General features: G+C 43.0%; 1 protein-coding gene across 1 annotated transcript in view; it reads left to right on the forward strand.

Moving 5' to 3' along the window:
- Positions 1-26,626, forward strand: part of LOC124776121 (MFS-type transporter SLC18B1-like) — a 307,140-nt gene that overhangs the window by 66,338 nt on the left and 214,176 nt on the right. Inside the window, exon 2 of the mRNA XM_047250961.1 lies at positions 22,230-22,325. Coding sequence (XP_047106917.1) covers positions 22,230-22,325 — 96 coding nt within the window. The remainder of the gene's footprint in view (positions 1-22,229; positions 22,326-26,626) is intronic.

Here is a 26,626-nt window from a genome sequence, read left to right on the forward strand (position 1 = left end):
TTTAAGAAGAATATAATAATTCCAATCCCAAAGAAAGCAGGTGTTGACAGATGTGAAAATTACCGAACTATCAGCTTAATAAGTCACAGCTGCAAAATACTAACACGAATTCTTTACAGACGAATGGAAAAAGTAGTAGAAGCCAACCTCGGGGAAGATCAGTTTGGATTCCGTAGAAACACTGGAACACGTGAGGCAATACTGACCTTACGACTTATCTTAGAAGAAAGATTAAGGAAAGGCAAACCTACGTTTCTAGCATTTGTAGACTTAGAGAAAGCTTTTGACAATGTTGACTGGAATACTCTCTTTCAAATTCTAAAGGTGGCAGGCGTAAAATACAGGGAGCGAAAGGCTATTTACAATTTGTACAGAAACCAGATGGCAGTTATAAGAGTCGAGGGACATGAAAGGGAAGCAGTGGTCGGGAAGGGAGTAAGACAGGGTTGTAGCCTCTCCCCGATGTTGTTCAATCTGTATATTGAGCAAGCAGTAAAGGAAACAAAAGAAAAATTAGGAGTAGGTATTAAAATTCATGGAGAAGAAATAAAAACTTTGAGGTTCGCCGATGACATTGTAATTCTGTCAGAGACAGCAGCGGACTTGGAAGAGCAGTTGAATGGAATGGACAGTGTCTTGAAAGGAGGATATAAGATGAACATCAACAAAAGCATAACAAGGATAATGGAATGTAGTCTAATTAAGTCGGGTGATGCTGAGGGAATTAGATTAGGAAATGAGGCACTTAAAGTAGTAAAGGAGTTTTGCTATTTGGGGAGCAAAATAACTGATGATGGTCGAAGTAGAGAGGATATAAAATGTAGGATGGCAATGGCAAGGAAAGCGTTTCTGAAGAAGAGAAATTTGTTAACATCGAGTATAGATTTAAGTGTCAGGAAGTCATTTCTGAAAGTATTCGTATGGAGTGTAGCCATGTATGGAAGTGAAACATGGACGATAAATAGTTTGGACAAGAAGAGAATAGAAGCTTTTGAAATGTGGTGCTACAGAAGAATGCTGAAGATTAGATGGGTAGATCACATAACTAATGAGGAAGTATTGAATAGAATTGGGGAGAAGAGAAGTTTGTGGCACAACTTGACCAGAAGAAGGGATCGGTTGGTAGGACATGTTCTGAGGCATCAAGGGATCACCAAGTTAGTATTGGAGGGCAGCGTGGAGGGTAAAAATCGCAGAGGGAGACCAAGAGATGAATACACTAAGCAGATTCAGAAGGATGTAGGTTGCAGTAGGTACTGGGAGATGAAAAAGCTTGCACAGGATAGAGTAGCATGGAGAGCTGCATCAAACCAGTCTCAGGACTGAAGACCACAACAACAACAACAACAACAGGTATTAAGATACTGTCTGTAAAGTCCTTTGGCCATTTCCCTATCATGTATATTTGATTACACAATTCAATCAACTCCATTTTCCCTTCCTTCTCCAATGACTTTAACAGTTCTGCGGGAATCTCATCAATTCCCATCGACTTTCCATTTTTCATCTCCTTCATAGATTATTCAGTCTCACTAGTTAGTATTGCATTTCCTTTGTCATCATCTGCAACTAGTTCTTCTTCTTCTTCTTCTATCCCAAGGTCTTCTTCACTTGGTTGGCTGTCTGCAGTGTATAGCCATCCTATATATTCTTCCCACTTCTCATTATTTCTTGGGGTTCACTCACCGTTTTCCCATCTGCTGCCTCTACGTTCTTTAGTCCATTGTTGTTTCTCTTTTCTGTGAATGTCAAATCCATTGCTTATTTGTACATCAGATCATATTTTCCTTCTTTCTCTAATTTCTCTATCTTGTCACACTTTTCTGTCAGCCATTTGTCCTTTGTTTTTTCTGTCTCCCTTCGTAATTCATTATTTAACCGCCTGTAGTTGCGCTTCCCTTCTTCTGTGTTTACAGTTTTCCATTTCCTGCAGTCATCCATCTTGGTTATCATATCTGGTGTTGCCCATTCTTTCCTCTCCTCGACTCCAAGCGTTTCCTTAGCTGCCTTTTTGATCCCATTTCTGCGCATTCTGTTTCCTGTCCTTTCATCATGATTTCACCATATGCATTCTCTAATTTTTCACAATTTCCTTTGTCTTTCAGTTTCCCAAAGTTAATGAGCTCTCTCTTCTATCCTTTCCAGGTTCTTTTCAATTTAACTACAACCTCAGCTATTACTAATATATGATCTGAATAAATATCTGGCTCTAGATAGCTTTTGACACTCTTTAGGCAATTTCAGTATCTTTGTTGTATCATTATGTAATCAATTTGATATCTTTTGTTGTCAAATCGAGATATCCAAGTATACCATCATCTTTTGTGGTTATCAAATAGAGTATTTCCAAGTACCATGAAATTTTCATTGCTGTATTCCAACAACCTTTGCCCTCTCTCATTTCTTTCTCCCAGTCCAAATTTTCCCAGAGCTTTTCCTTCTGGTCTTTCACCAACTACAGCATTCCAATCACCCATTATAACAATACATGCATTTCTTTTCTCTCTCTGTGCTAAGTTTTCTATCGTCTCATAACATTGTTCTACCTCTTCATCTAAATGATTACTTGTTAATATAGACCTGGATGATAACTAAGTCTTTCTTTTTCCCTTTCAGTCTCATAATCATTATTCCTCCACTAACATATTCAACCTTGATAACCTTGTCCTTCAGACTTTTACCTATCAAAATTCCAACCCCATACATTCCATTTTTATTCTCACCTGAATAGTACAATCGGAAGTCGTCACTTCCTAGTTCTCCACAACCACCCCACCCCATCTTACCTCACACATTTCGAGTACATCCAATTTGTTTCTTGTCATTTCATGTTTGGCATTTTCTAATTTCCCTTCCTGGAGGAGGGTTAAAAGAATCCAAATCCCAATCCTCAATAACCCTTCCTTCTTCTTCTCCTTCCTTTTCGATTTGCCCTAATCTCTGGAGTCCTCATTGTATTCCCCTCCTGGAGATCAGATTGACGGGAAGCTTTACCTCTGGAATATTGTACAAAGAGGTCCATCCCATGAACATCTAGGGAAGTAATTCCAGTGGTGGTTTCCCATTGCCTTCCACTGTCCTCCACATCCTGTCGGCTTGCTGACCCAGTTCCCCACCGGGGTTGGTTACCCAACCTTCCACTGGGTTGCTCAGCTTAACGAGGGCACCACGTGTAGATAGGATTTTGAGAGAGACTAAGAGAACTCTATTGTTGAGTTCTTGTACTCGCATCTCACCCCCATTTTTAGCCAGAATCGCAAGGTTGTAGCAGCGACTCCGCCAGTTAATCTCCCGGGCCCTGTACTCGTTAACATCATGCAAATTCAGTCCACAGGATATTCTTTCCTTTCATGCAGCAGTTGGGGATGACACTATTTCAATCCTCTTTCGACAATGGAATGTACATAATCACCACTTATGAGAAAAATGCTCCTCTGCCTGTCTTGGTATTTTCAAAAAGTCAGATGCAACAGTATGCCAAATTTCTGAAAGAAGGGAAAGGTTTCCTGTGACATTGTAAGGTGGGAACTTAAGAGACATACACTGGAATATATTTCCCCCTTACAGTTCTTTAAATTTGTAATAAAATCCAAATTCCAACTAGTGATCCTGCTGCCGACTTGAGAAATCACCCAGTACTTTTCTAATCATATCTAACTGCAAGTACAGGCATCGCTGGGTAAGTAAAAGATTTGATCATTTTGGTGCTGGGCACTAACAAATGGATGGGTAGTTTCCATAACACCAAAAAACTGAGGCTCCAGACTTCTCAGTAAAAATCATTTCTTGCAAATTTATGAAAGAGTGCAACACTTAGGAGCCTGGAGCTTCAAAACAGCAGGACTCTGGTGCTCTGACTTTGGCAAATATTGTTTGGCTGCACATGTGAGAATTCATTTGAGTTGGTCCTAAATGGGGAGGATGCTGAGGGAGTTTACATGATGGGGATACCCTAACTGATAACATTATTATAATGACTATGGAGGGAGATGCTGATGTACAATTTGACTTGCCTTGTGGACCAAAGTATTAAAGGCATGAACTTTCGTGTCTGGTTCTGCATTCTGTCATATGCTTTTCCGTTTATAGTAATTTTTGTTTTTTAAATATAAATTTAGCTGGTAAGAAATGACGATGTACTGTATGTAATGGAAATTGTTGTAAAACATTCATTAAATAGATGAAATGTTGTTTTCTATGTTTTAAGGCATTTTATTGTACATCATAAGCTGCACATAACACATTAAATTGTCACACTGTTATCTGGGCTCAGAGCCCATTGTAAGTGGCATCTGATACAGAGGACAAGCAAACAAATTTATACATACTGATATCTACATCATAACAATTGCTATTCGCTAAGTAGTGGGGATAGACAGGCACAACAGAAATACGTCTATACATTGAGCTATCAGCCAAAAGCCCCCCCCCCCCCCCCCCCCCCACACACGCACACAAAATTCACTCATGCATAACCATTATTTCTGGCTGCTGTGGCCAGACTAAGTTGTAACTGTGCCTGATGGGAGCAGCAATGCTGTGATGAGAGTAAGGAGGAGGCATGGGAAGGTGGGGGGAGGGGGAGGGGGAGGGGCAGGGGCGTCAAGAGCAGGGTGTGTTGTAGGAAGATGTAGTGCTGTATGTGGGAGCATGCAGGGATATGTCAGGAACAGAGTACGTTTGCTAGGTCACTCCAGTGCAACACAATCGTCTATTCCACCAACACACCCACTAGTCCTTTTCCCCTTTTCTACTCCTCTCCTTCTCTTTCCAATTTCCCATCCCCCCCCTTCCCCTGTCCTTGCCACCAAACTTCCCCAACTGTACCTAGCAGCCCTAGCCAGTCCTTACTCTGTTCCTTCATGCTCAAAGAAGTATCACCATATCTTCCCCTCCCCAACCCATGCCTCCTCTGTATCCCCCACCACCAGAGTGCTGCTCTCATCACACACAATTATGACTCAGTATGGCCACAGCAACTGGACACAGTGGTCATGTGTGTGTGTGTGTGTGTGTGTGTGTGTGTGTGTGTGTGTGTGTGTGTGTGAGTGTGTGTGTTTTCTATTTCAGAAGGAGGTCTTTCAGCTGAAAGCTAAATATATTGCAGTCTTTCTGTTGTGCCTGGCTGCAGCTCAGTATTTCTCTGTATGTTGAGTAGCAATCTATCCTTTTCATAACACAGTTATTATTCCAACCAGGACTTTAAATTGTCTGATACAACAATTTGTACACATATCAGTAGAACCCCCACCCCCCTCCCCCATGAACCATGGATCTTGCCATTGGTGGGGAGGCTTGCGTGCCTCAGTGCTATAGATAGCTGTACCGTAGGTGCAACCACAACGAATGGGTATCAGTTTGTAAGTAGGCTGTGTAGGTTTTTTATATTGGTAACGCTACGTAGCGTTCTGATGAAAATCACTGGCTGTGCTGTGTGCAGTCTGTGGCTAGTTTGCATTGTTGTCTGCCATTGTAGTGTGGGGCAGCGGCAGCTGGATGTTAACAGCACGTAGCATTGCGCAGTTGGAGGTGAGCCACCAGCAGTGGTGGATGTGGGGAGAGAGATGGCGGAGTTTTGAAATTTGTAAGACTGGATGTCGTGAACTGCTATGTATATTCCATATGAAACGTCCCCTTAGAACAATTATACATGACTGTGCTTAAACTGACACACAATATTTTTTTAGTGCAACGCAATCTGACTTTCAGTAATCCCTACAAGAGAATGGCCCTGACTAAATTAACCTACACGTTTCACAAATCACTTACCTCACAAAAATCTTCGTTACTCGAACTACTGCAATACAGCGAGTGCCACTACTGCCAGCTAAATAAAAGATTCAAACTACGGAAGGCACTAACTACTGATAGGCATAGTTAGCAAATGAAAGATTTTAATAGAGAACAAACAATGTATTTACCTTAATAGTGTTGAAAACTCATAATATACATAACAGTTCATGACATCCAGTCTTACAAATTTCAAAACTTCGCCATCTCTCTCCCCACATCCACCACTGCTGGCGGCTCACCTCCAACTGCACAATGCTATGCGCTGTTCACAGCCAACTGCCGCTGCCCAACACTACAATGGCAGACAACAATGCAAACTAGCCACAGACTGCACACAGCACAGCCAATGATTTTCATACAGGGCGCTACGTAACGTTGACAATAAGAAAATCTAAACAGCCTACTTACAAGTTGAAGGGGCCACACAAAGATGTGGTTCCCGAAGAGGGGCAGCAGCCTTTTCAGTAGTTGCCAGGGCAACAGTCTGGATCATTGACTGATCTGGCCTTGTAACACTAACCAAAATGGCCTTGCTGTGCTGGTACTGCGAACAGCTGAAAGCAAGGGGAAACTACAGCCGTAATTTTTCCCAAGGCTTTACTGTATGGTTAAATGATGATGGCATCCTCTTGGGTAAAATATTCCCCCATTCGGATCTCCGGGCAGGGACTACTCAAGACGACGTCGTTATCAGGAGAAAGAAAACTGGCGTTCTACGGATTGGAGTGTGGAATGTCATATCCCTTAATTGGGCAGGTAGGTTAGAAAATTTAAAAAGGGAAATGGATAGGTTGAAGTTAGATATAGTGGGAATTAGTGAAGTTCGGTGGCAGGAGGAACAGGACTTTTGGTCAGATGAATACAGGGTTATAAATACAAAATCAAATAGGGGTAATGCAGGAGTAAGTTTAATAAGGAATAAAAAAATAGAAGTGCGTGTAAGCTACTATGAACAGCATAGTGAACGCATTATTATGGTAAAGATCGACACGAAGCCCACGCCTACTACAGTAGTACAAGTTTACATGCCATCTACCTCTGCAGATGATGAAGAAATTGATGAAATGTATGATGAGATAAAAGAAATTATTCAGGTAGTGAAGGGAGACGAAAATTTAATAGTCATGCATGACTGGAATTCAAGAGTAGGAAAAGGGGGAGAAGGAAACATAGTAGGTGAATATGGATTGGGGCTAAGAAATGCAAGAGGAAGCTGCCTTTGGAGAAAAGAGAACCACTTGTATGAATATCAAGAGCTCAGATGGACACCCAGTTCTAAGCAAAGAAGGGAAAGCAGAAAGGTGGAAGGAGTATATAGAGGGTCTATACAAGGGCGATGTACTTGAGGGCAATATTATGGAAATGGAAGAGGAAGTAGATGAAGATGAAGATGAAGATGAAAGGGGAGATATGATACTGCATGAAGAGTTTGACAGAGCACTGAAAGACCTGAGTCGAAACAAGGCCCCAGGAGTAGACAACATTCCATAAGAACTACTGACAGCCTTGGGAGAGCCATTCTTGACAAAACTCCACAATCTAGTGAGCAAGATGTATCAGACAGGTGAAATACCCTCAGACTTCAAGAAGAATATAATAATTCCAATCCCAAAGAAAGCAGGTGTCAACAGATGTGAAAATTACCGAACTATCAGTTTAATAAGTCACAGCTGCAAAATACTAATGTGAATTCTTTACAGACGAATGGAAAAACTGGTAGAAGCCGACCTTGGGGAAGATCAGTTTGGATTCCATAGAAATATTGGAGCACATGGAGGCAATACCGACTCTTCGACTTATCTTAGAAAATAGATTAAGGAAAGGCAAACCTACATTTCTAGCATTTGTAGAATTAGAGAAAGTTTTTGACAATGTTGACTGGAATACTCTCTTTCAAATTCTGAAGGTGGCAGGAGTAAAATTCAGAGAGCAAAAGGCTATTTACAATTTGTACAGAAACCAGACGGCAGTTATAAGAGCCGAGGGGCATGAAAGGGAAGCAGTGGTTGGAAAGGGAGCCAGACAGGATTGTAGCCTGTCCCTGATGTTATTGAATCTGTATACTGAGCACCAGTAAAGGAAACAAAAGAAAAATTACAATCCATGGAGAAGAAATAAAAACTTTGAGGTTCGCTGATGACATTGTAATTCTGTCAGAAACAGCAAAGGAGTTGGAAGAGCAGTTGAATGGAATGGACTGTGTCTTGAAAGGAGGATATAAGATGAACATCAACAAAAACAAAACGAGGATAATGGAATCTAGTCGAGTTAACTCGGGTGATGCTGAGGGAATGAGACACTTTAATTAGTAAAGGAGTTTTGCTATTAGGGGAGCAAAATAATCGATGATGGTCGAAGTAGAAAGGATATAAAATGTAGACTGGCAATGGCAAGGAAAAGTGTTTCTCAAGAAGAGAAATTTTTTAAGATCAAGTATAGATTAAAGTGTCAGGAATCGTTTCTGAAAGTATTTGTATGGAGTGTAGCCATGTGTGGAAGTGAAACATGGATGATAAATAGTTCGGACAAGAGTAGAATAGAAGCTTTCAAAATTGTGCTGCAGAAGAATGCTGAAGATTAGATGGGTAGATCAAATAACTAATGAGGAGGTATTGAATAGAATTTGGAAGAAGAGGAGTTTGTGGCACAACTTGACTAGAAGAAGGGATCAGTTGGCAGGACATGTTCTGAGGAATCAAGGCATCACCAATTTAGTATTGGAGGGCAGTGTGGTGGGTAAAAATCGTAGAGGGAGACCAAGAGATGAATACACTAAGCAGATTCAGAAGTATGTAGTTTGCAGTAGGTACTGGAAGATGAAGAAGCTTGCACAGGATAGAGTAGCATGGAAAGCTGCATCAAACCAATCTCAGGACTGAAGACAACAACATCAGTAGAAATGTAACATTACATACATGTTGTGCATGTCCAAATTAAATGACCTGTCTGTCAATTATAAAATCTCTTTGTAGTTAAAATTGACATGTATCTAGAAGACAAAGAACACTAATTGACATGGATCTAGAAGACAAGGAACACTATGTCTATTTAAAATCTAAATATAACCACATCTACGTGATCATGATTGGATCCCACTTCAATGTGGCGTACTTACAAGCTGTGGAGCACCAAGCAAACAAGATTTTCACTTGTTTTCTGTGTAGTTTCAGAATGGTTTTCAATTTAAGGGAAGAAAAGGAGGTGGGGGTGGATATTCACAAGGTTAAGGAGTAGAAACACTTACTAAAAAAAATGCATTTTTCTACTTGTGTGTGTGTGTGTGTGTGTGTGTGTGTGTGTGTGTGTGTGTGTGTGTGTGAAAAAGATTATAGAGAGTAAAGCGGTCAGAATTTTTAAAAATATTATGATATTTGTTCTCTCTATGTGACCTCCCTTCAAAATCTTAATGGAATTTCTAAGTAGCAGCTCTACAATTTCTGTTATACCCAAGAAAACTAGGGGGCCCAATATACATAGTTGTTCTAGGTGATAAGTAGTAGGCAAAGATGCATAGTTAGTAGCTCCAGGTTCAAAGTAGCTATTACATAATGGATTTTGTGCAATTAATTGAAACAAATTAAGAAAATGTTGTTAGGTTCAGTAATCTTCATGGTGTATTGTTGCTTCTGTTTACGCTTCTGAGTTATATGCATTATGGTTTAAACATGGTTGACTACATTACGCAATATTTTAAAAGACATGCAAATTACATACATGACTTTCCCACAGCACATTTAGAAAGCAAATCATGACTCAATTTTTCTGTGCCAAATATGATGCACCTTTCCAAAGACAACACTATTTTTGCCTATTGATTTACTTACAAGGAGAAAATTTCAATGAATGACCTCAGAAAATAGAGAAAACCAGAGTTATAAACAAAATATCTTTACTGGCCTCCAAAGTGATCACTGTTAGCTAGAACACACTTCTGACATTGGTTGTAATTCTGTTGGGAACTTTTAAAAAACACATCTTGTGGAACAGCACAAAGTACTGTGGTTACACTTTGTAGGATATCTGCAATGCCTGTATGTTTTACTTTCTCACTCAACAGTAGGTGACTGTTCCTGAACACCTTCCTAATTTTCTAGATTTGGTGCCAGGTGATTTCTTTTTGATTCCCCTCTGTCAGTTACCTTGGAAAGGCTTACGCTTCACAGACAATCGGTGTGACCACTTTGCTTCAAGTGACTCCACAAGAAGCGCTTTCTGACAGATTCCAACAGCTTGAGAACTGGTGTTAGAAGTGTACTGAAGCTAATGGTGATTACTTTCAAAGCCAGAAAAGATAATTTGTTTTTAACTCTTGTTACCTTTGTTTTCCGAGACCATTCACCGAACTTTTTGGATGCACCTGTATGAGGGTCACTGATGATTGTTCAGATGAAGACTAAATATCGAACACGTATTGGTAACCTGAAAGTAGTATATCCACTTTTTTTATAACAATATTCTATATAAATACAATGTAGCATTACTATTTCCAATAGTGCAAGTACTTTGATCAGGATTGTCTGTTAGCGATGCTATTGGACTACATTGCAGTTCAACGTTGTACCTTGTCTGAATGTGAATTCTCAAGTTTTAAATATTGTTTTAATGTTATGAAAGTCCAAATATGACATTAGTGCCATTATTTGTATGAATTAGGTGTATGTTTGAAATTCGATTTGAAACACAATTTTCTACTTCTATACTCTGCAAACCACTGTGAGGTGCATGGTAGATGGTACGTCCCATTGTATCAGTTATTAGGGTTTCTTCCCAGTCCATTTGTGTATGGAGATTGGGAAAAATAATTGTTTCAATACCTCTGTAATTATTCTAATCTTATCCTCACGATCCCTGTGTGAGCAATACATAGGGGGCCGTAGTACATTCCTAGAATAATAATTTAAAGCTGGTTCTTGAAACTTTGTTGATAGACTTTCTCAGGATAGTTTACATCTGTCTTCAAGAGTCTGCCATTTCAGTTCCTTCAGTAACTCTGTGACACTCTCCCGTGGATTAAACAAACGTGACCATTCATGCTGCCCTTCTATGTATACATTAAATATCCCCTGTTAATTGTATCTGGTATGGGTCCCACACACTTTTGCAACATTCTAGGGAGGGTCACACAAGTGATATGTAAGAAATCTCTTTTTGCAGACTGATTGCACTTCCCCAGTATTCTATCAATAAACTAAAGTCTACCGCCTGCTTTACGCACGACTGAACCTATGTGATCATTCCATTTCATATCCCTACAAAATGTTACACCCACGTATTTGTATAAGTTGGCTGATTCCAACAGTGACTCACAGATATTGCAGTATAGTCATGGGATACTACATTTTTTCATTTTGTGAAGTGCAAAAATTTACATTTTCGAACATTTAGAGCAAGTTGCCAGTTGCTGCAACATGTTGAAATCTTATAGAGATCTGACTGAATATTTATCCAGTTTCTCGCAGATACAACTTCATTATATATAACTGCATCATCTGCAAAATACTTAATTTTACTATTAATATTGTTTGCAAGGTCATTAATATACAATTTGAACATCAAGGCTCACAACACACTTCCCTGGGGGCACATCTGTAGTTCCTTCTACATCTGACGATGACTCTCCATACAAGGTAACATGTCATGTCCTCCCTAACAGAAAGTCTTCAATCCGATCACAAATTTCACTTGATACCCCGTATGATCGTAATTTTGACAGTAAGGGTAAGTATGGTACTGAATCAAATCAAGAAACAGTGCATCTACCTGGTTGCCTTGATCCAAAGCTTTCAGTATGTCATGAGGAAAGTGTGAGCTGGGTTCTACATGATTGATGTTTTTAAAAACATTGGTGCTGAGGAGGTCATTCTCTTAAAGATACCTCATTATGTTTGATCTCAGAATATATTCTAAGATTGTTGTTGTGGTCTTCAGTCCTGAGACTGGTTTGATGCAGCTCTCCATGCTACTCTATCCTGTGCAAGCTTTTTCATCTCCCAGTACCTACTGCAACCTACATCCTTCTGAATCTGCTTAGTGTATTCATCTCTTGGTCTCCCCCTACGATTTTTACCCTCCACGCTGCCCTCCAATACTAAATTAGTGATCCCTTGATGCCTCAGAACATGTCCTACCAACCGATCCCTTCTTCTGGTCAAGTTGTGCCACAAACTTCTCTTCTCCCCAATCCTATTCAATACTTCCTCATTAGTTATGTGATCTGCCCATCTAGTCTTCAGCATTTTTCTGTAGCACCACATTTCGAAAGCTTCTATTCTCTTTTTGTCCAAACTATTTATCGTCCATGTTTCACTTCCATACATGGCTACACTCCATACGAATACTTTCAAAAATGACTTCCTGACACTTAAATCAATACTGAATGTTAACAAATTTCTCTTCTTCAGAAACGCTTTCCTTGCCATTGCCAGCCTACATTTTATATCCTCTCTACTTCGACCATCATCAGTTATTTTGCTCCCCACATAGCAAAACTCCTTTACTACTTTAAGTGCCTCATTTCCTAATCTAAATCCCTCAGCATCACCCGACTTAATTAGACTACATTCCATTATCCTTGTTTTGCTTTTGTTGATGTTCATCTTATATCCTCCTTTCAAGACACTGTCCATTCCATTCAACTGCTCTTCCAAGTCCTTTGCTGTCTAAGATTATGCAACAATTTGATGTCAAGGAAATTGGGCAGTTGTTTTGTGGATCACTTCTATTATCCTTCTTGTAGACAATGTGACCTTCCCTCCCCCCCCCCCCCCCACCCCCCCCCGCCTCCGAAGAACTGGGCGTGGTTTTCTGTTCGAGGGATCTACGATAGATTATAGTGACAAGAGGTGCTAACTCAGTCGCAAATTCAGTATAGAATCTGCCCTTCAGGGCGCTCAGCATTTAGTTGCTGGGTACGGGCTTGGCAACCCCGGGGTCCCTGAGCTGAGGACTGGGAAGCGCCACCAGTCCTCAAGACCGTAAGCTCTGAGCGTGCTTAAACGACCACCGTAAGGTGTGACGGTGGAACGTTGTATGGTATGGAGCCCGGGGATCTTGGCTTAACTGCCTGGGTCGCGAGGGTGGTATAAACCTCTATAAAAAAAAACCTCAATCTCAAGGTGTGCTGTGTGCCAAGGAGACGCATGGCTGTTGAGGTAGAACAGTTGCTAGTGGGTGACCTCTGGGGAACGTGCTGCCCCCCCCCCCCCCCCCCTTCCCCGGTTGTATTAGGCTTGCCCAGGCAGGCGGGGCTCTGTCTGGGTGGACATTCCTTCCCCTAGCTGCTCGTGGGAACACCGTGAAATGAAATACGAATAGTGTGCAAGCACGAGTCTCTAAGAAAGGAAAGTTTAATGCTTTACAGTATGACTCCCAATCGTTCCCTTCCCTGTCCACACCAGGGGAGGAACGGCAGTCTAAATTACCTGGTGTGACGTATTCTCCTTGATTTCTAGTTTGCAGCCGAACAGATGGGGATGCATTTCTGACCACAAAGCCTCAGTTTTTTGTGGAAAATTTAGAGGACAAGTTTGGAGAAGTTGAGGACATGTCTAAAATGAGGTCTGGAGCAGTCCTCATACAGACAGCATCCCCAGCACAGTCACGGGCATTGCTTGCTTGTGACAAGCTCGGTGATGTTGCAGTCTCCATTACGCCTCATAAGAGCCTCAATATGGTTCAGGGACTTATTTTTCATCGTGACCTGTTCTTGCAGTCTGACGACGAGCTCCGTGCAAATCTGGAACGCCGCAGTGTCCACTTTATACGACGTGTCTTCAGGGGACCCAAAGATAGTAGTCGCCACCGGCGCCTTCATCTTGGCTTTCGGCGGAGACACCCAGCCCGAGAAAGTCAAGGTGATGATATATCGATGTGATGTTAAGCCTTACGTCCCTCCTCCCATGCGCTGCTTTAAGTGCTGGAGGTTTGGGCACATGTCATCGAGATGTGATGCCAACCCTACCTGTCAGGATTGTGGACGTGCCTCCCACCCCAACGTCCCGTGTTCGCCGCCCCCTGTTTGTGTCAACTGCGGGCAGAAACATTCACCTTGCTCATCAGCCTGCATGGTTTATCAAAAAGATTGGAAGATTATGGAGTATAAGACCTTGGACAGGCTCACTTACACAGAGGCCAAATGCAAGTACAACCGACTTGACCCTGTGCGCACCTCATCGATGTTTGCTGCAGCAGCTCTGATGTCACCATCCCTGGCGACGAGCCCCCAAGCTCAGCCACTTTTTGTGGGCCCTCCAGCCCGGCTGTCTATTCCTGCCCCCCAGGTAGTTGGGGGAACACCCTCTTCCGTTGCTCCCCTGTTATCAACATCAGGAGTAACAACCATTCCTTCTTTGGGGATTCAGTCCCCACCTCTGAGCCGGAGAAGTGCCCGCCTCCTCCGGCTCCTCTTGCACGGAAGGGATTGCTTGGTACCCTCCCTTCCATAGTTACTGCCCCTCCAGCTGTCAGCCAGTGGCTGAAAAAGCCACCACCTAAGGGCTGTAGGGCTTCCAGGTCTTCCTCAGTCCTTGAGACTGGGTCGGAAAAGCCCACCCAGCCTGATAAACCGAGGGACAAATGGGGCCCTACCAAAAAGAAGAAAAAGCAAAAGAAGAAGGCATAGAGACAGAAAAGGAGTTCACCACAGCACCTGAAGATGATGTGGAGCATCTAGCGTCCACTCAGGAGCTAGATGTTGCTCGACCCGCAGCTCCTATGGAAGTTGATCAGGCTATTTTGCAATTGGTGGCGGTGAGCACTTCTAAGGCGTAACCTATCCCCCCCCCCCCCCCCCCCCCCCCACACCCCAGGTTCTTTCATGTCTTCACAGTCGGATACCATTACCCTTCAATGGAATTGCTGTGGTTTTTTCCACCACCTTGCTGAGTTGAAACAGCCTTTGTGCCACAGGAAACCTGGTTTCCTGTTCGGCGAACCTCCTCCCTCTGTGGCTACCGGGGCTACTATAAGAACAGTGTAAAATACGACAGGGTGTCTGGCGGTGTCTGTGTTTATGTTCTTGCCACTGTTCCTAGTGCCCCAGTGCCACTTCACATGGCTCTCGAGGCTGTGGCTGTTCGAATCTGGGCAGGAATGGAGCTTACCATCTGTTGCCTCTACCTTCCCCCGGATGAGGTTGTCCCTCTTGCCGACCTAGCTGCCTTGTTCGCCCAGCTCCCCCCCCCCCCCCCCCCATTCCTACTTTTGGGGGACTTTAATGCCCACCACCCTTTATGGGGTGGGGCCCAGATCTCAGGCCAGGCTAGGAACGTTGAGGCTCTCTTGGCACAGCAGGACATTTGCCTGCTTAACACTGGTGCTCCCACTTATTTTAGCTTGACTCGTGGCACATACTCGGCCATTGACCTCTCTCTTAGTAGCCCAGGTCTTCTTCCATACCTCAGTTGGAGGGTCCACTACGGCCTCTGTGGAAGCGACCACTTTCCTATCCTGGTTTTTCTTCTTCAATCCCAACCCCCTGACCAGCTGCCGTGATGGTCTCTTCGTGGAGCTGATTGGGCAGCCTACACCTCAGCTACTATGGCCATTGCTGCACTTCCTGGTGACATTGATTGGGCAGTGGACGAGGTCACTATGGCCATTGTTTTGGCTGCCAAGGCAACTGACCCCTGCTCTTCAAGTACCCTAAGGTGTAAGTCAGTCCCTTGGTGGACACCAGAGATTGCAGAAACTATCCGGGACCGCCGGAATCTGGATGGAGGGCGTTTTCCCAACTCGTTGGCAGTATAGCGTTACCATCCCGGTGCTGAAACCCGGTGCAGATCGGCTGGTGGTTGATAGCTATCACCCAATCAGCCTTACCAATGTTATGTGCAAACTCCTGGAATTGATGGTGAGTTGGCGGCTCATGTGGATCCTCGAAGCTTGGGGCATCCTAGCCCAGCAACAGGAGGGCTTCCATCAGGGCTGCTCAGCGATCGACAATTTAGTCTCGCTAGAGTCGGCTATTCGTACAGCTTTTACTCAGCGAGAACATCTAGTTGCTGTGTTCTTTGATCTTCGGAAGGCATACGATACCACCTGGTGCCATCATATCCTTGCTATGCTACACGAATGGGGCTTATGTGGTCCACTTCTGATTTTTCTACGGAATTTTCTCTCCAATCGCTCCTTTCGGGCTAGAGTTGGCACTTATTTTAGCTCTGCTCATATTCAGGAGAACGGTGTCCCGCAGGGCTCGGTTCTCAGTGTTCCCCTCTTTTTGGTGGCGATTAATGGTCTAGCAGCTGTGGTGGGCTCATCGGTCTGTTCCTTTCTATATGCCGATGACTTTTGTCTTTATTACAGTTCCCCAAGCATCAGTGTCACTGAACGGCGGCTGCAGGGAGCTGTCTGTATGGCACATTTTTGGGCATCCAGCCATGGTTTTCAGTTCTCAGCCTCTAAGACCTGAGTGATGCATTTCTGTCGTCGTCAAATGGTCCATCTCCATCCAGGGCTCTACCTTGCCAATGAACTCCTTCTTATTGAGGAGACGCATTGCTTCCTTGGCATGCTGTTTGATGCTCAGCTTACTTGGACACCTCATCTTCGTGAGCTTAAACAACGGTGCTGGTGGCACCTCAACATGCTTCGCTGCTTTAGCCACACTGTTTTGGGGCTGCACGAACAACCCTCCTACAGCTCTATAAGATCTTAGTCCAGTCCTGTCTCGACTACGGGAGCATCGTGTATGACTCAGCAGCATCTTCAACATTTCAGATCCTCGACCTGATTCTCCATTGTGGCGTCAGACTGGCAACAGGTGCTTTCCGCACTAGTCTGGTGACTAGCCTTCTTGTAGACGCTGGAATCCCTCCCCTACGATTCTGCCGACAACAGTTGCTTGCGTCATACATCGCCTGCATCCATGCCTCGCCCGACCACCCAAACCGCAGGCTCCTTTTTCCATCTTCTGCACTCCCCTCCCCACGACGGTGGCCTAGGTCGGGTCTCCAGATCGCGGTCCGCATTCGTTCCCTTCTCTCGTCGCTTGAGTCCTTTCCCCTTCCTCCATCCATCCGGCCCTCTTCTTCTACCCCTCCTTGGTCCCTCCCTCGCTTGCGGCTTTGGTTGGATTTGTCCTGCGACTCCTAGTCCTCTGTTCCACCTGCCAGTCTTCATCAACAATTCCTTGCTCTTCTTGCCTCGTTTCGCGATGCAGATGTAGTCTACACCAATGGTTCTGTGGTCGATGGATGCACTGGGTTTGCTTTCATCCACGGCGACTACATTGAGCAGCCTTCCCTGCCTTGTGGGAGCAGTGTTTTCACTGCGGAGCCGTTTGCTCTTTATTGTGCACTCGCTCACCCTTCTGGGGAGTCATTTGTTATATGCAGTGACTCCCTGAGTGGATTGCAAGCACTCGACCAGTGTTTTTCTTGGGTACCCTTTGGTGCACGGTTTTCAAGATGCTGTTTTTGCTCTCGCCAAGTGTGGTCGTTCAGTGACGTTTGTGTGGACCCCGGGGCCCCATAGGCATTCCAGGAAACAAATGTGTCGATCGGTTGGCCAAGCAGGCCACCACTTTGCCACCCCTGGCGCTTGGTCTCGTGGAAAGAGACCTCCGGTCAGCCCTACATTGCAAGGTCCACGATGTCTGGAGCTCTGAATGGTCTGTCTTGAACACACCAAATAAGCTCCGCATGGTCAAGTCGTCCATGACCGTATGGAACTCATCCTTGAGGGACACGCGTAGGGACTCAGTTGTTCTCTGCCGCCTCCGAATTGGACATATGTGATTGACCCACAGCTATCTCCTTCGTCGTGAGAACCCGCCCAAGTGTCGCTGTGATGCAGGGCTGACAGTGGTCCATCTTCTGATGGACTGCCCCCTTTTATTCCCCTTGCGGAAGTCCTTTAAGTTACCAGCTGCACTTCCTTTAATTCTTGGTGACAATGACTCTATAGCTGACTCAGTTTTACATTTTACCCATGCAGCTGGGTTTTATCACTCACTCTAGTGTGGGCGCTCTCCGTGATTTCTCAGGCTACACCCACTCCAGTGACTTTTAATTGTGACGTGGGTACCAAAATAGTGTCTTTTATGGTAACAAGTTGTGTTCATACCTCTATGAATGCTTTCCAGCTGGAGGTTCTTTGTTTATAGTTGAGTGGTTGAGCTTTTACCTGATCCATCAACCAGTGTAGTCTGTTTTACTCTAGTCAACTATTTGCTCTGCTCCTTTTGAGTGTCCTCTATTTTGTGTTACTGCAGTGTTCATTTTTGCTCTGTACCTCTTGGTGTTCCCTCTCTCTGGGTGCAGAGGTTACGCTTTTACTGTATAGGCCTTTTACAAGTATGTCTGTTTGGAACTGGGGACTGATGACCTCGATGTTTAGCCCCCATCAAACCCCAAAACCAACCAACCAACCAACCAGTTTAGAATCTGACAGGGATTCCATTGGGCCCTGGAGCTTTGTTCAGTTTTAACGATTTCAGTTGTTTCTCAACGCCACTGACATTAATGCTTATGTCATTTAATGATTATAAGGAATCCACCTCGATTGCAAATGGAACCCGGATGTTGACCTAAGTTTTGGTGTGGATAACCATGCCTTCTTCAGAACACACTAAAACTGCAAACCGCCTGAAGAGGCATGGTCCAACAGTTTGTAGTTTTAGTGTGTTCCAAAGGAGGCATGGTTATCTGACGTGAGCAACCACCTGTAGTTGGCTGCACCCTGTGGTCTTCATCGTATCCAGGAGGACCCTTTCCACATCTGGAATGACTCCACCCTTATGCACATGGAGTGCACATTGGTTTTCTTTCCCTTCTTGTCAGCCAAGTCCCTAAGGTGGTCCATAACACGCCTAATGTTGAAGCTCCCAACTAACAATAACCACACCCTCTGTGGTTGCCCGGATCTTGCACGCTGAGTGGTTTCCTCTGAAACAGGGCAGGCGACAGCATCTGGCTCAGCGAAAGTGTCAGCCACAGACAGCATCTGGAACCTGTTTGTCAGACAAACCAGGGAGGCCTTATGTGCAGCAGTCTGGGAAGTATTTCATCACCTGCTTTGCCCTGGGGCAACCTCCCACTCTACCACAGGTGAGGGGTCAACTGGGTTGGCCACCGGTGAGGACCAATCAGAGGACTCGGACATGCTGGACGTCTGTTGGATCCCCACAGCTGGCCCACAACAGTGGTGCCCATCCACTGCAGCCTCAAGCTGTGTAACCGAAGCCTTCACAGCCTGAAGCTGAGAGCAAAGTTTCACCAACTCGGCTTGCATCCACATACAACAATCGCAGTCCCTGCCCATACTAAAGACCGTGGAAAACTAAACTATGCAGATAAATGGACTATTGGCATGTGCTGCGCAACTCTACTGTAGACCCTGATGAACACGCAGGAACTTTTTCTTATAATATGCAGATATTCAAAAACTTAACTATCGAAGCATTCAGGTGAAACTAAATAATTCGCCCCTGATTAGGAACTTGTTATATGTGACAAAATCGGTTTACTTTCCAACAAAAATGAAAACACAAGAACTGTGGCTATTAGATATTAAATTTACATGTAGTTGCATCACTGTTAATGGCAGCAGCTGCAGCAGTAAAAGTACTACCTAATGAAATCCATTATGCCGTGCTTCATCATCTGTACCCTGAAGCAAAAGGACAGCTTTTGTCTTGTTTCAAACTGGTCTGGTTTCATGGACACTACCCCACAATTTGGAAGGAGGCAATATTAATTAAGTTCTTGAAACCAGGCAAGGACTGTAGTGCTCCTAACAATTACAGGAATGTAGCTCTCACCAATTGTATGGGTAAGTCTCTTGAATGTATGGTCAACTGCCACCTTGTCTGGCTGCTCGAATCCTGAGCTGCTCCCAATGCGGTTTCAGGTGCTACCCTCCCACCCTTGACAACTTAATTCTACTGCAGATGGCAATTCAAGAGGCCTCCTTACACTGAAAACATTTGGTTTGTGTGTTTTTAGCACTCGAAAAAGTGTATGACACTACTTGGAGGTACAACATCCTTCGCCAATTTCATGAATGGGGACTATGTGGATGCCTGCAACTTCTTGACCAATCCTTTCTCGAGGACTGGCAGTTTGTTATTGCATTTGTGATACCTTGTCTGACTATTGTGTTCATGAGAATGGGGTCCCTCAGTGCAGTGTCATCAGAGTCCCATTGTTTGCCATCAGTGTCAATCGCATTTTCTCCACAGTCAGGAGCCCTGTCAAATGCTCTCTGTTTGTGGATGACTTTGCAATTTTCTACTCTTTGTCTGATCTTACAGTGACGATGAGACAGCTGAGTTGACAAGTAGGAGGCTGGAAATAGGGGTCCAAGACAACTGGTTTTTGATTCTCGCTCGAGGAAGACTGCATGTATAAATTTTAACCATGCTCATCGAAGTTTTAACCAACCAGTGCTCACACTGGGGGACAATATTTTATGTTTTCAAGAAATTGTGCACTTCTTGGGTTTATTATTTGACTCACTATTAACTTGGCTCCCACATCTCAAAGACCTATGCACAAAGGGCTTATAGTCATTGAATATTGTGAAATACCTTACTGGAAAAACAAGAGGATCTGACAGGTCCTGCCTCCTGCAGTTTTATAGGGCATTTGTTCAATCATGTTTACCTTATGGCAGCATGGTCTGTGGATCAGCCCGTAATTCCTACCTCAAGATGTTAGACGCTGTCCACCATGAGGGCATTCAGATATCGACTGGAGCCTTTCAGACCAGCCCAGTTCTGAGCCTGTGTGCAGAGGCTGGTGAACCACTACTCTGGATTTGACTCTGTATACTTTTGGCTTGACAGACACTGAAAATCTCAGCATCACCTCAGTCATTGGCATTTAGTGCAGTGGTCCAACCCACCGCTGAATGGCTGTTCAGAAATTGGCCCCATGTGACCAAGCCATTTGGGATACGTGATACAGACTGTCTCAATGATCTGGATGTATCAGATATAAAAAAACAGAGCCAGGGATGCAACGCATTGCCGCCTTGGTGTCTTCAGAGGTACAAAGTGATTTTAAACTTGACAAGAAAACTTATTCTCCAGATTATGTACTTTACAACTTTGTTTTTGCCCATTTTAGGTATCTACCACAGCAAGAGAATGTCCTCGGTTGTTTCTGCTGTTTTCCGTGATAGTGGTTTTAAAGTGTGTCTTTCTGAATAATTTGCAAATTATGATGTGGAATTATAAGACATTCAGATGGCCCTGGAGAGGATTCATGAACATCACCATACAAGTTTTCTTCTCTGTTCCGACTGACTTTCTGCACAGCAACCAGTTCACCAAATGTATCCAGTAGACCAGCTGATTCAGCTTATCCATGACTCCTTACAGTGGCTCCAATATTGTGGCAAAGAGATTATCTTTTGCTGGGTACCTTACCACATTGGGATACAAGGAAATGACATGGCCGACAAAACTGCCAAGGAAGTGTGTCGGGATGGTGCTGTCACTCAATATCCCATCCTGTTGCATGCCATCATCTCATTTTCTGACATATGCATCAAGCTTTGATGGGAGACTGGTTGCAGATGACGGAAAACAAACTGCGGTCACTCAAATCAACCACAGAGTCATGGCCGCCTTCATGTCAGCCTCACCACTGGAAGGAGGTTCTACTTACCAGACTGTGCATCAGACGTAGCCCTTTAACACATGGCTTCCTCTTCTGGCAGGAGGAGCCAACACCCTGTGAAGTTTATGTTATGCCATTTTCAGTTCAGCATATTTTGGCAACGTGTATCCTATGTATTGATATTAGGGCAGCCCTCAGTCTCCGTGGTGATCTGCCCATCATCCTCACAGATACTGATTTCAGTGTTACAAGAGTCATGAAATTTTGTGAACTGTCAGGCCTCATCCCTAAATTGTTGGGGAAGGGAGGCAGACTTAAGTACATTATAACCTGCTTCTCGTGTGGGGACAGCCTTCGTCCACACCCATGAGATTGGCATACTGACTTTTTGTCAAGGCACTAATGACTATGATGTTGAGGGCCCCTCACCTCAAATCATCATCATCACCATCATCATCATCACCACCATCATCATCACCACCATCATCATCACCACCATCATCATCACCACCATCATCATCATCACCATCATCATCATCACCATCATCATCATCACCATCATCATCATCACCATCATCATCATCACCATCATCATCATCACCATCATCATCATCACCATCATCATCATCACCATCATCATCATCATCCATATAATGACTGTTCACTGAGTTTGATAGAGTCATAACAAACAAGAGAATTGCTGGTCCTGCAATATATCATCTCTCTGCAGTCTTGCTCACTGTTTCTGACATTTTCTAACTTAAGGTTTATTTGGGACATTATTTCTGTTTGTTGCATTTTAACAAACTTGAATGTTTTTGAGATTTCAGTTGTCATTGCCAGGTTTATATTTTCTCCTTTGTTTTGCAGGCAGCCCAGAAAGGAATGAGTGACACCATCTCAGGGCTAGTGTTCAGCTTCTATGCCTTAGTAATGTTCATCTCTTCTCCCGTGTTTGGTAAAATTGTAAGTTAATATTGTAGTTAATTTTCTTCATAAAATTCCTAAGTAAAGTGCTCTCTGTGATGTTTAGTTGTGCCAGTGCAATAGTCCAATGGTCCTTGTGTAAATTTATGTGGCATGTAATGGTAATATCAGCAGCAGTAGCAGCAACAGTAGTTGTCGTTGGTTGATAGATTGACAACGTGTGGTAGTATAAAATTAGATTTACTGAATAAATATACTAAGCATGTTAGACATCTAACTGTGGAGAAGCCAGACTACCATATGGTTCTTAAAGAGAGCAGCTGTTGTTCAATATTTGTAATAGCAAAATTTTGTTTTGGTACAAATTGTTTTATGTTTCTCAAAACAAACTGCCTGCACAAAAAAAAAGTGAATCACCAAGAGGATGTGATTGGATGACACGTAAGTTTTACTGTACAGCCGGAAGTCACACTCAGGGTTGACTGGTTTTGCATTTTTATTTAACAAGAACATGATCAAAAACTCTGGAATTTACAGGAATATACAAAGTATGATGATACGCACACTTACATTGGCATTAAAGAACATATTCCATTTATATTATGGTAATTTGCATTTAAAGTACAGTAGTTGGCTGATTACATTGTCAATATATATGGTTTGAATTTCTCAGTATATATCAATTACTACATTCTTATCAAACTATGGTAAATTGCTACCATTTGTTATGAAATTTAATTTTCTGCAGAAAGTAGAAATATAACCACTTTTATGAGCTTGTATACAGACATGTTGTTATCGCACTAGAGAAAATTTCATTGTGCTGTAATACCTGTTAAAATAGCTCTTAAAATACAATTTTGTCATATGATGACATGTTGGAGACCGTGGCTGTTTTTGAAGACAAATGTTGAACAGCAAAAAAAAAAAAAATTCAATCTCTCTACACTAATGTAAAAGACATTACAGTTTTGTAAAAGAATATATGATCCTTTCCAAACATAGGACATCATCGTCAAATGTTACGATATATCATAGCATCTGTGACACCCATATGTTGGTAAGCTCTTTGTATGTACCAAAACATGTGGTGCGTGGTTGGAATGAACTCAGTGACAAATCTAAAGTGTACAGTGAGAACTATTATGTGTGCAACAACGAGGATGCAGTGGGAATGCATTTACATCGATTGGATGAACGTTATAGAAACAATCACTCGAAACCGACGTTTCACGTAAGTCACATGCAACGAAAATCTGCAACGCAACCATCTGTGTGTGGCGTGTTTGTAATTGTGTTTTGTTTATATTTTAGGACAATTAATCTGTAAAAAACACACCAAATGTAGAAAGAAAGTGTGTAAACCGTCTGATGATGAATCGCAACGATTCGAAACCGGTAACGGTTTCCTTTGAATAAAGGAACTCAAAGTAAATTTGTGGCTGGTTGCTGTCCTAACACGATCAACATTTGCTCTTAAAATATCTTTACACATATATCGTTAAAATTATAAATTTAAAAATACAGTTTCTAAAAATATATTTGTTAGGGTAATATGGCAATAGATATTGCTACTCGCCATATAGCAGAGTTGTGACAAAATAAAACACCTACAGCCGTCCTTATGATTGTATTTTATTTTGTTGCAACCAGTTTCAGTGCTTGAATGCGTCATCTTGAGGCTGCTGTTGATGCGGTACGTGTTGATTTGATCCCTGTATATATCACATCAGTTGCCAGCATTACTCAGTTGGAAGTTGATGGTTGGAGTGCTGACACATCATCTGCGAATCCAGTAATGCAGGGATCACATCAACCTGTACCGCATCAACAACAGCTGGAAGATGACACATGGAAGCATTGAAATTGGTTACAACAAAATAAAATAAAATCATAAGGATGGCTGTAGGTGTTTTTTTTGTCACAATAGGAAATGGCCATTGTCCCAGAGACCTCCTGCCAAAAGGATGGACATACAAAAAATATAGCAGAGATTCTGAGTTGCAGATAGGCAGAACAAAAAGGCAGCCAGAAATCAAGCTTTTGGCCAACAAGGCCTTCATCAGAAATGGACAACATGCAAACACAACTCACACACATGTGACCACAGTCGCTGGCTGCTGAGAACAATCCATCCTGGATTTTCCTGGGTAATACGGTAGGTAGATGACACATCTTGGCTGATTATCTACAGCACTTTCACAAGTAACTGAAAGACTCCATGTAAATGAAATTCTTTTTGTTCATTTAATAAATTTTGATGGTTTTCTTGTTTTCTATGAAAATTTCTAATTCTTCTAAGACGTTGAGCAAAGGATGTTTATTGTGGTGTGGATGATTTTCATAGATGAAATCTAAATTGAACTGAGCATGTAACTGCATTGTGCAAGAAGGCATCTGTATCTCTCCATGCCCTACAAAAATATAAAAAGCCCTTCCATCTTGACACGAAAAAGAAACTTGTACAAACACTTACACTCCAATTATTGATTACAGCAATGTTATCCTGCATGGCCTTTCTCAGAAAATGTCACAGCAGTTGGAACTGATTATGACTCCCTGTGTTTGTTATATCTGTGATGTTTGGCTTTTTGATCATATTTCACCATCATATGCACAATTATCCTGGCTGCATGTAGACAAGTGCAAAGAATTCCATACCCTCTATCTTGTCTATGGCCTTATCAATGAACACTTTCTCTCACATCTCTCCTCAGCATTGATGCTCTTGTCGAACAACGTGGTGGAAAAACCCACTCCTATTAGAGCAAAATCCTTTCTGTCCCACTGAATTGTTCTGCCAACTTCTCAAAGTCCTTCTCAGTAGCGGGAACCTGACTCTGGAATAATCATCCATATTATGTTAGAGAACTAAGTAATATGTCCAGCTTCAGATGGCAGTTAATGACACATCTATTAAAGCAACAATAATGATTACCATTGTCCCTGTATGCACACATTACCCTCATACATTCCTCATTTGTACCTGATCTGCATTCTCAGCTGATGCAATCTCCTTAAATTTCCTTTTCTCAGTATTCACAATGTCTGAATACACCTATTTTGTACACCTATAAATTCTTCATACATCTGCCACTATCATGATTATTGTCAGTGTAATTATTAATCATCATCATCAGCAGCAGCAGCACCAGCACCATTAGTGGCATCAGCTGCAGCAGTAAAAGTACTACCAGTATTAACTTTATTAGATCATAGGCGGAACAATTTACTCACACTGCCATTTCAGACACTCAAATCATTTTAATACTACCTATCAAAGATGTAATAATTTTAATATGAAACTGTGATTAAAAAAAAAAAACCGTGCTGTAGGCATGAAACTCATGACCGATATAACAGGGAGCCTGATGATCCTAATCAGATCAGGTTAAACAAATAAATATGTACAAAAAAATTAATTTACATAGATTCTTCCAGTTTCCTGGAGAAGTGTTGAAGATAGGCAGCCAGGGCATAATCTCAACTAACTGCCACATTACCCTAACAGAAATATTTTAACAAAACTATATTTTTAAATGAATTATTTAGGAACAAAAGTGATGTCTCATCAAAAGGCAGAAGCTGTGTGTCGTTGACAACCACAGAAACAAAATGTATGAAGCTTAGCTAGCTTTTGGAATGCACTTTCTTTTTCTACCTGTAGGAAAAACATGCACGCACACGCACACGCACACGCACACGCACACGCACACGCACACGCACACATCTGGCTCCCTACATTGTGTTCAGTCAGTGGTGCCAGCTCTTTACCGGCCCACGGTGAGTGTACTGGAATGAGGTGAGGGTGTGGGGTGAGCAATTGAGAGGCAGGTGGCAGGGAAAGGGTTGGGGGGAAATGTCAGGCGGCTCGTGGGGGAGTGGGAAACTGTCTGTGGGTTAGCTATGGGTGCAGGTAGAGCGGATGGGTGACAGGCAACTAGGCACGCAATTTCATAGACATTGTGTGAGATGGCAGCACACAGCTAGCTGATGTGGGGGACAAATTGGGCATGGTATGGTGTACACACACACACACACACACACACACACACACACACACACACACACACACACCTAGTTGAAGCTGGTTGGTTGTCATACCAATGTAAAATGCTTTGCAGTGGTTGCAGAAGAACTGGTTTATAACAAGGCTGCTTTCACAGGTGGTCTGGCCTCTGATGAGGTGATGGGACTGGAGTAGGTGGTGCTGGGTGTGTATATTGGGCAGGACTTGCATCTGGATCTTCCATAGGGTATGGTCCCTGTGGCAGGGAACTGGGGGTGAGAGGGGCATAGGGGTGGGATAGGAAGTTGTGGAGGCTGGGTAAGCAGCAGAA

Source organism: Schistocerca piceifrons, chromosome 2 (genome assembly GCF_021461385.2).
Source record: "Schistocerca piceifrons isolate TAMUIC-IGC-003096 chromosome 2, iqSchPice1.1, whole genome shotgun sequence".
Lineage (NCBI taxonomy): Eukaryota > Metazoa > Arthropoda > Insecta > Orthoptera > Acrididae > Schistocerca > Schistocerca piceifrons.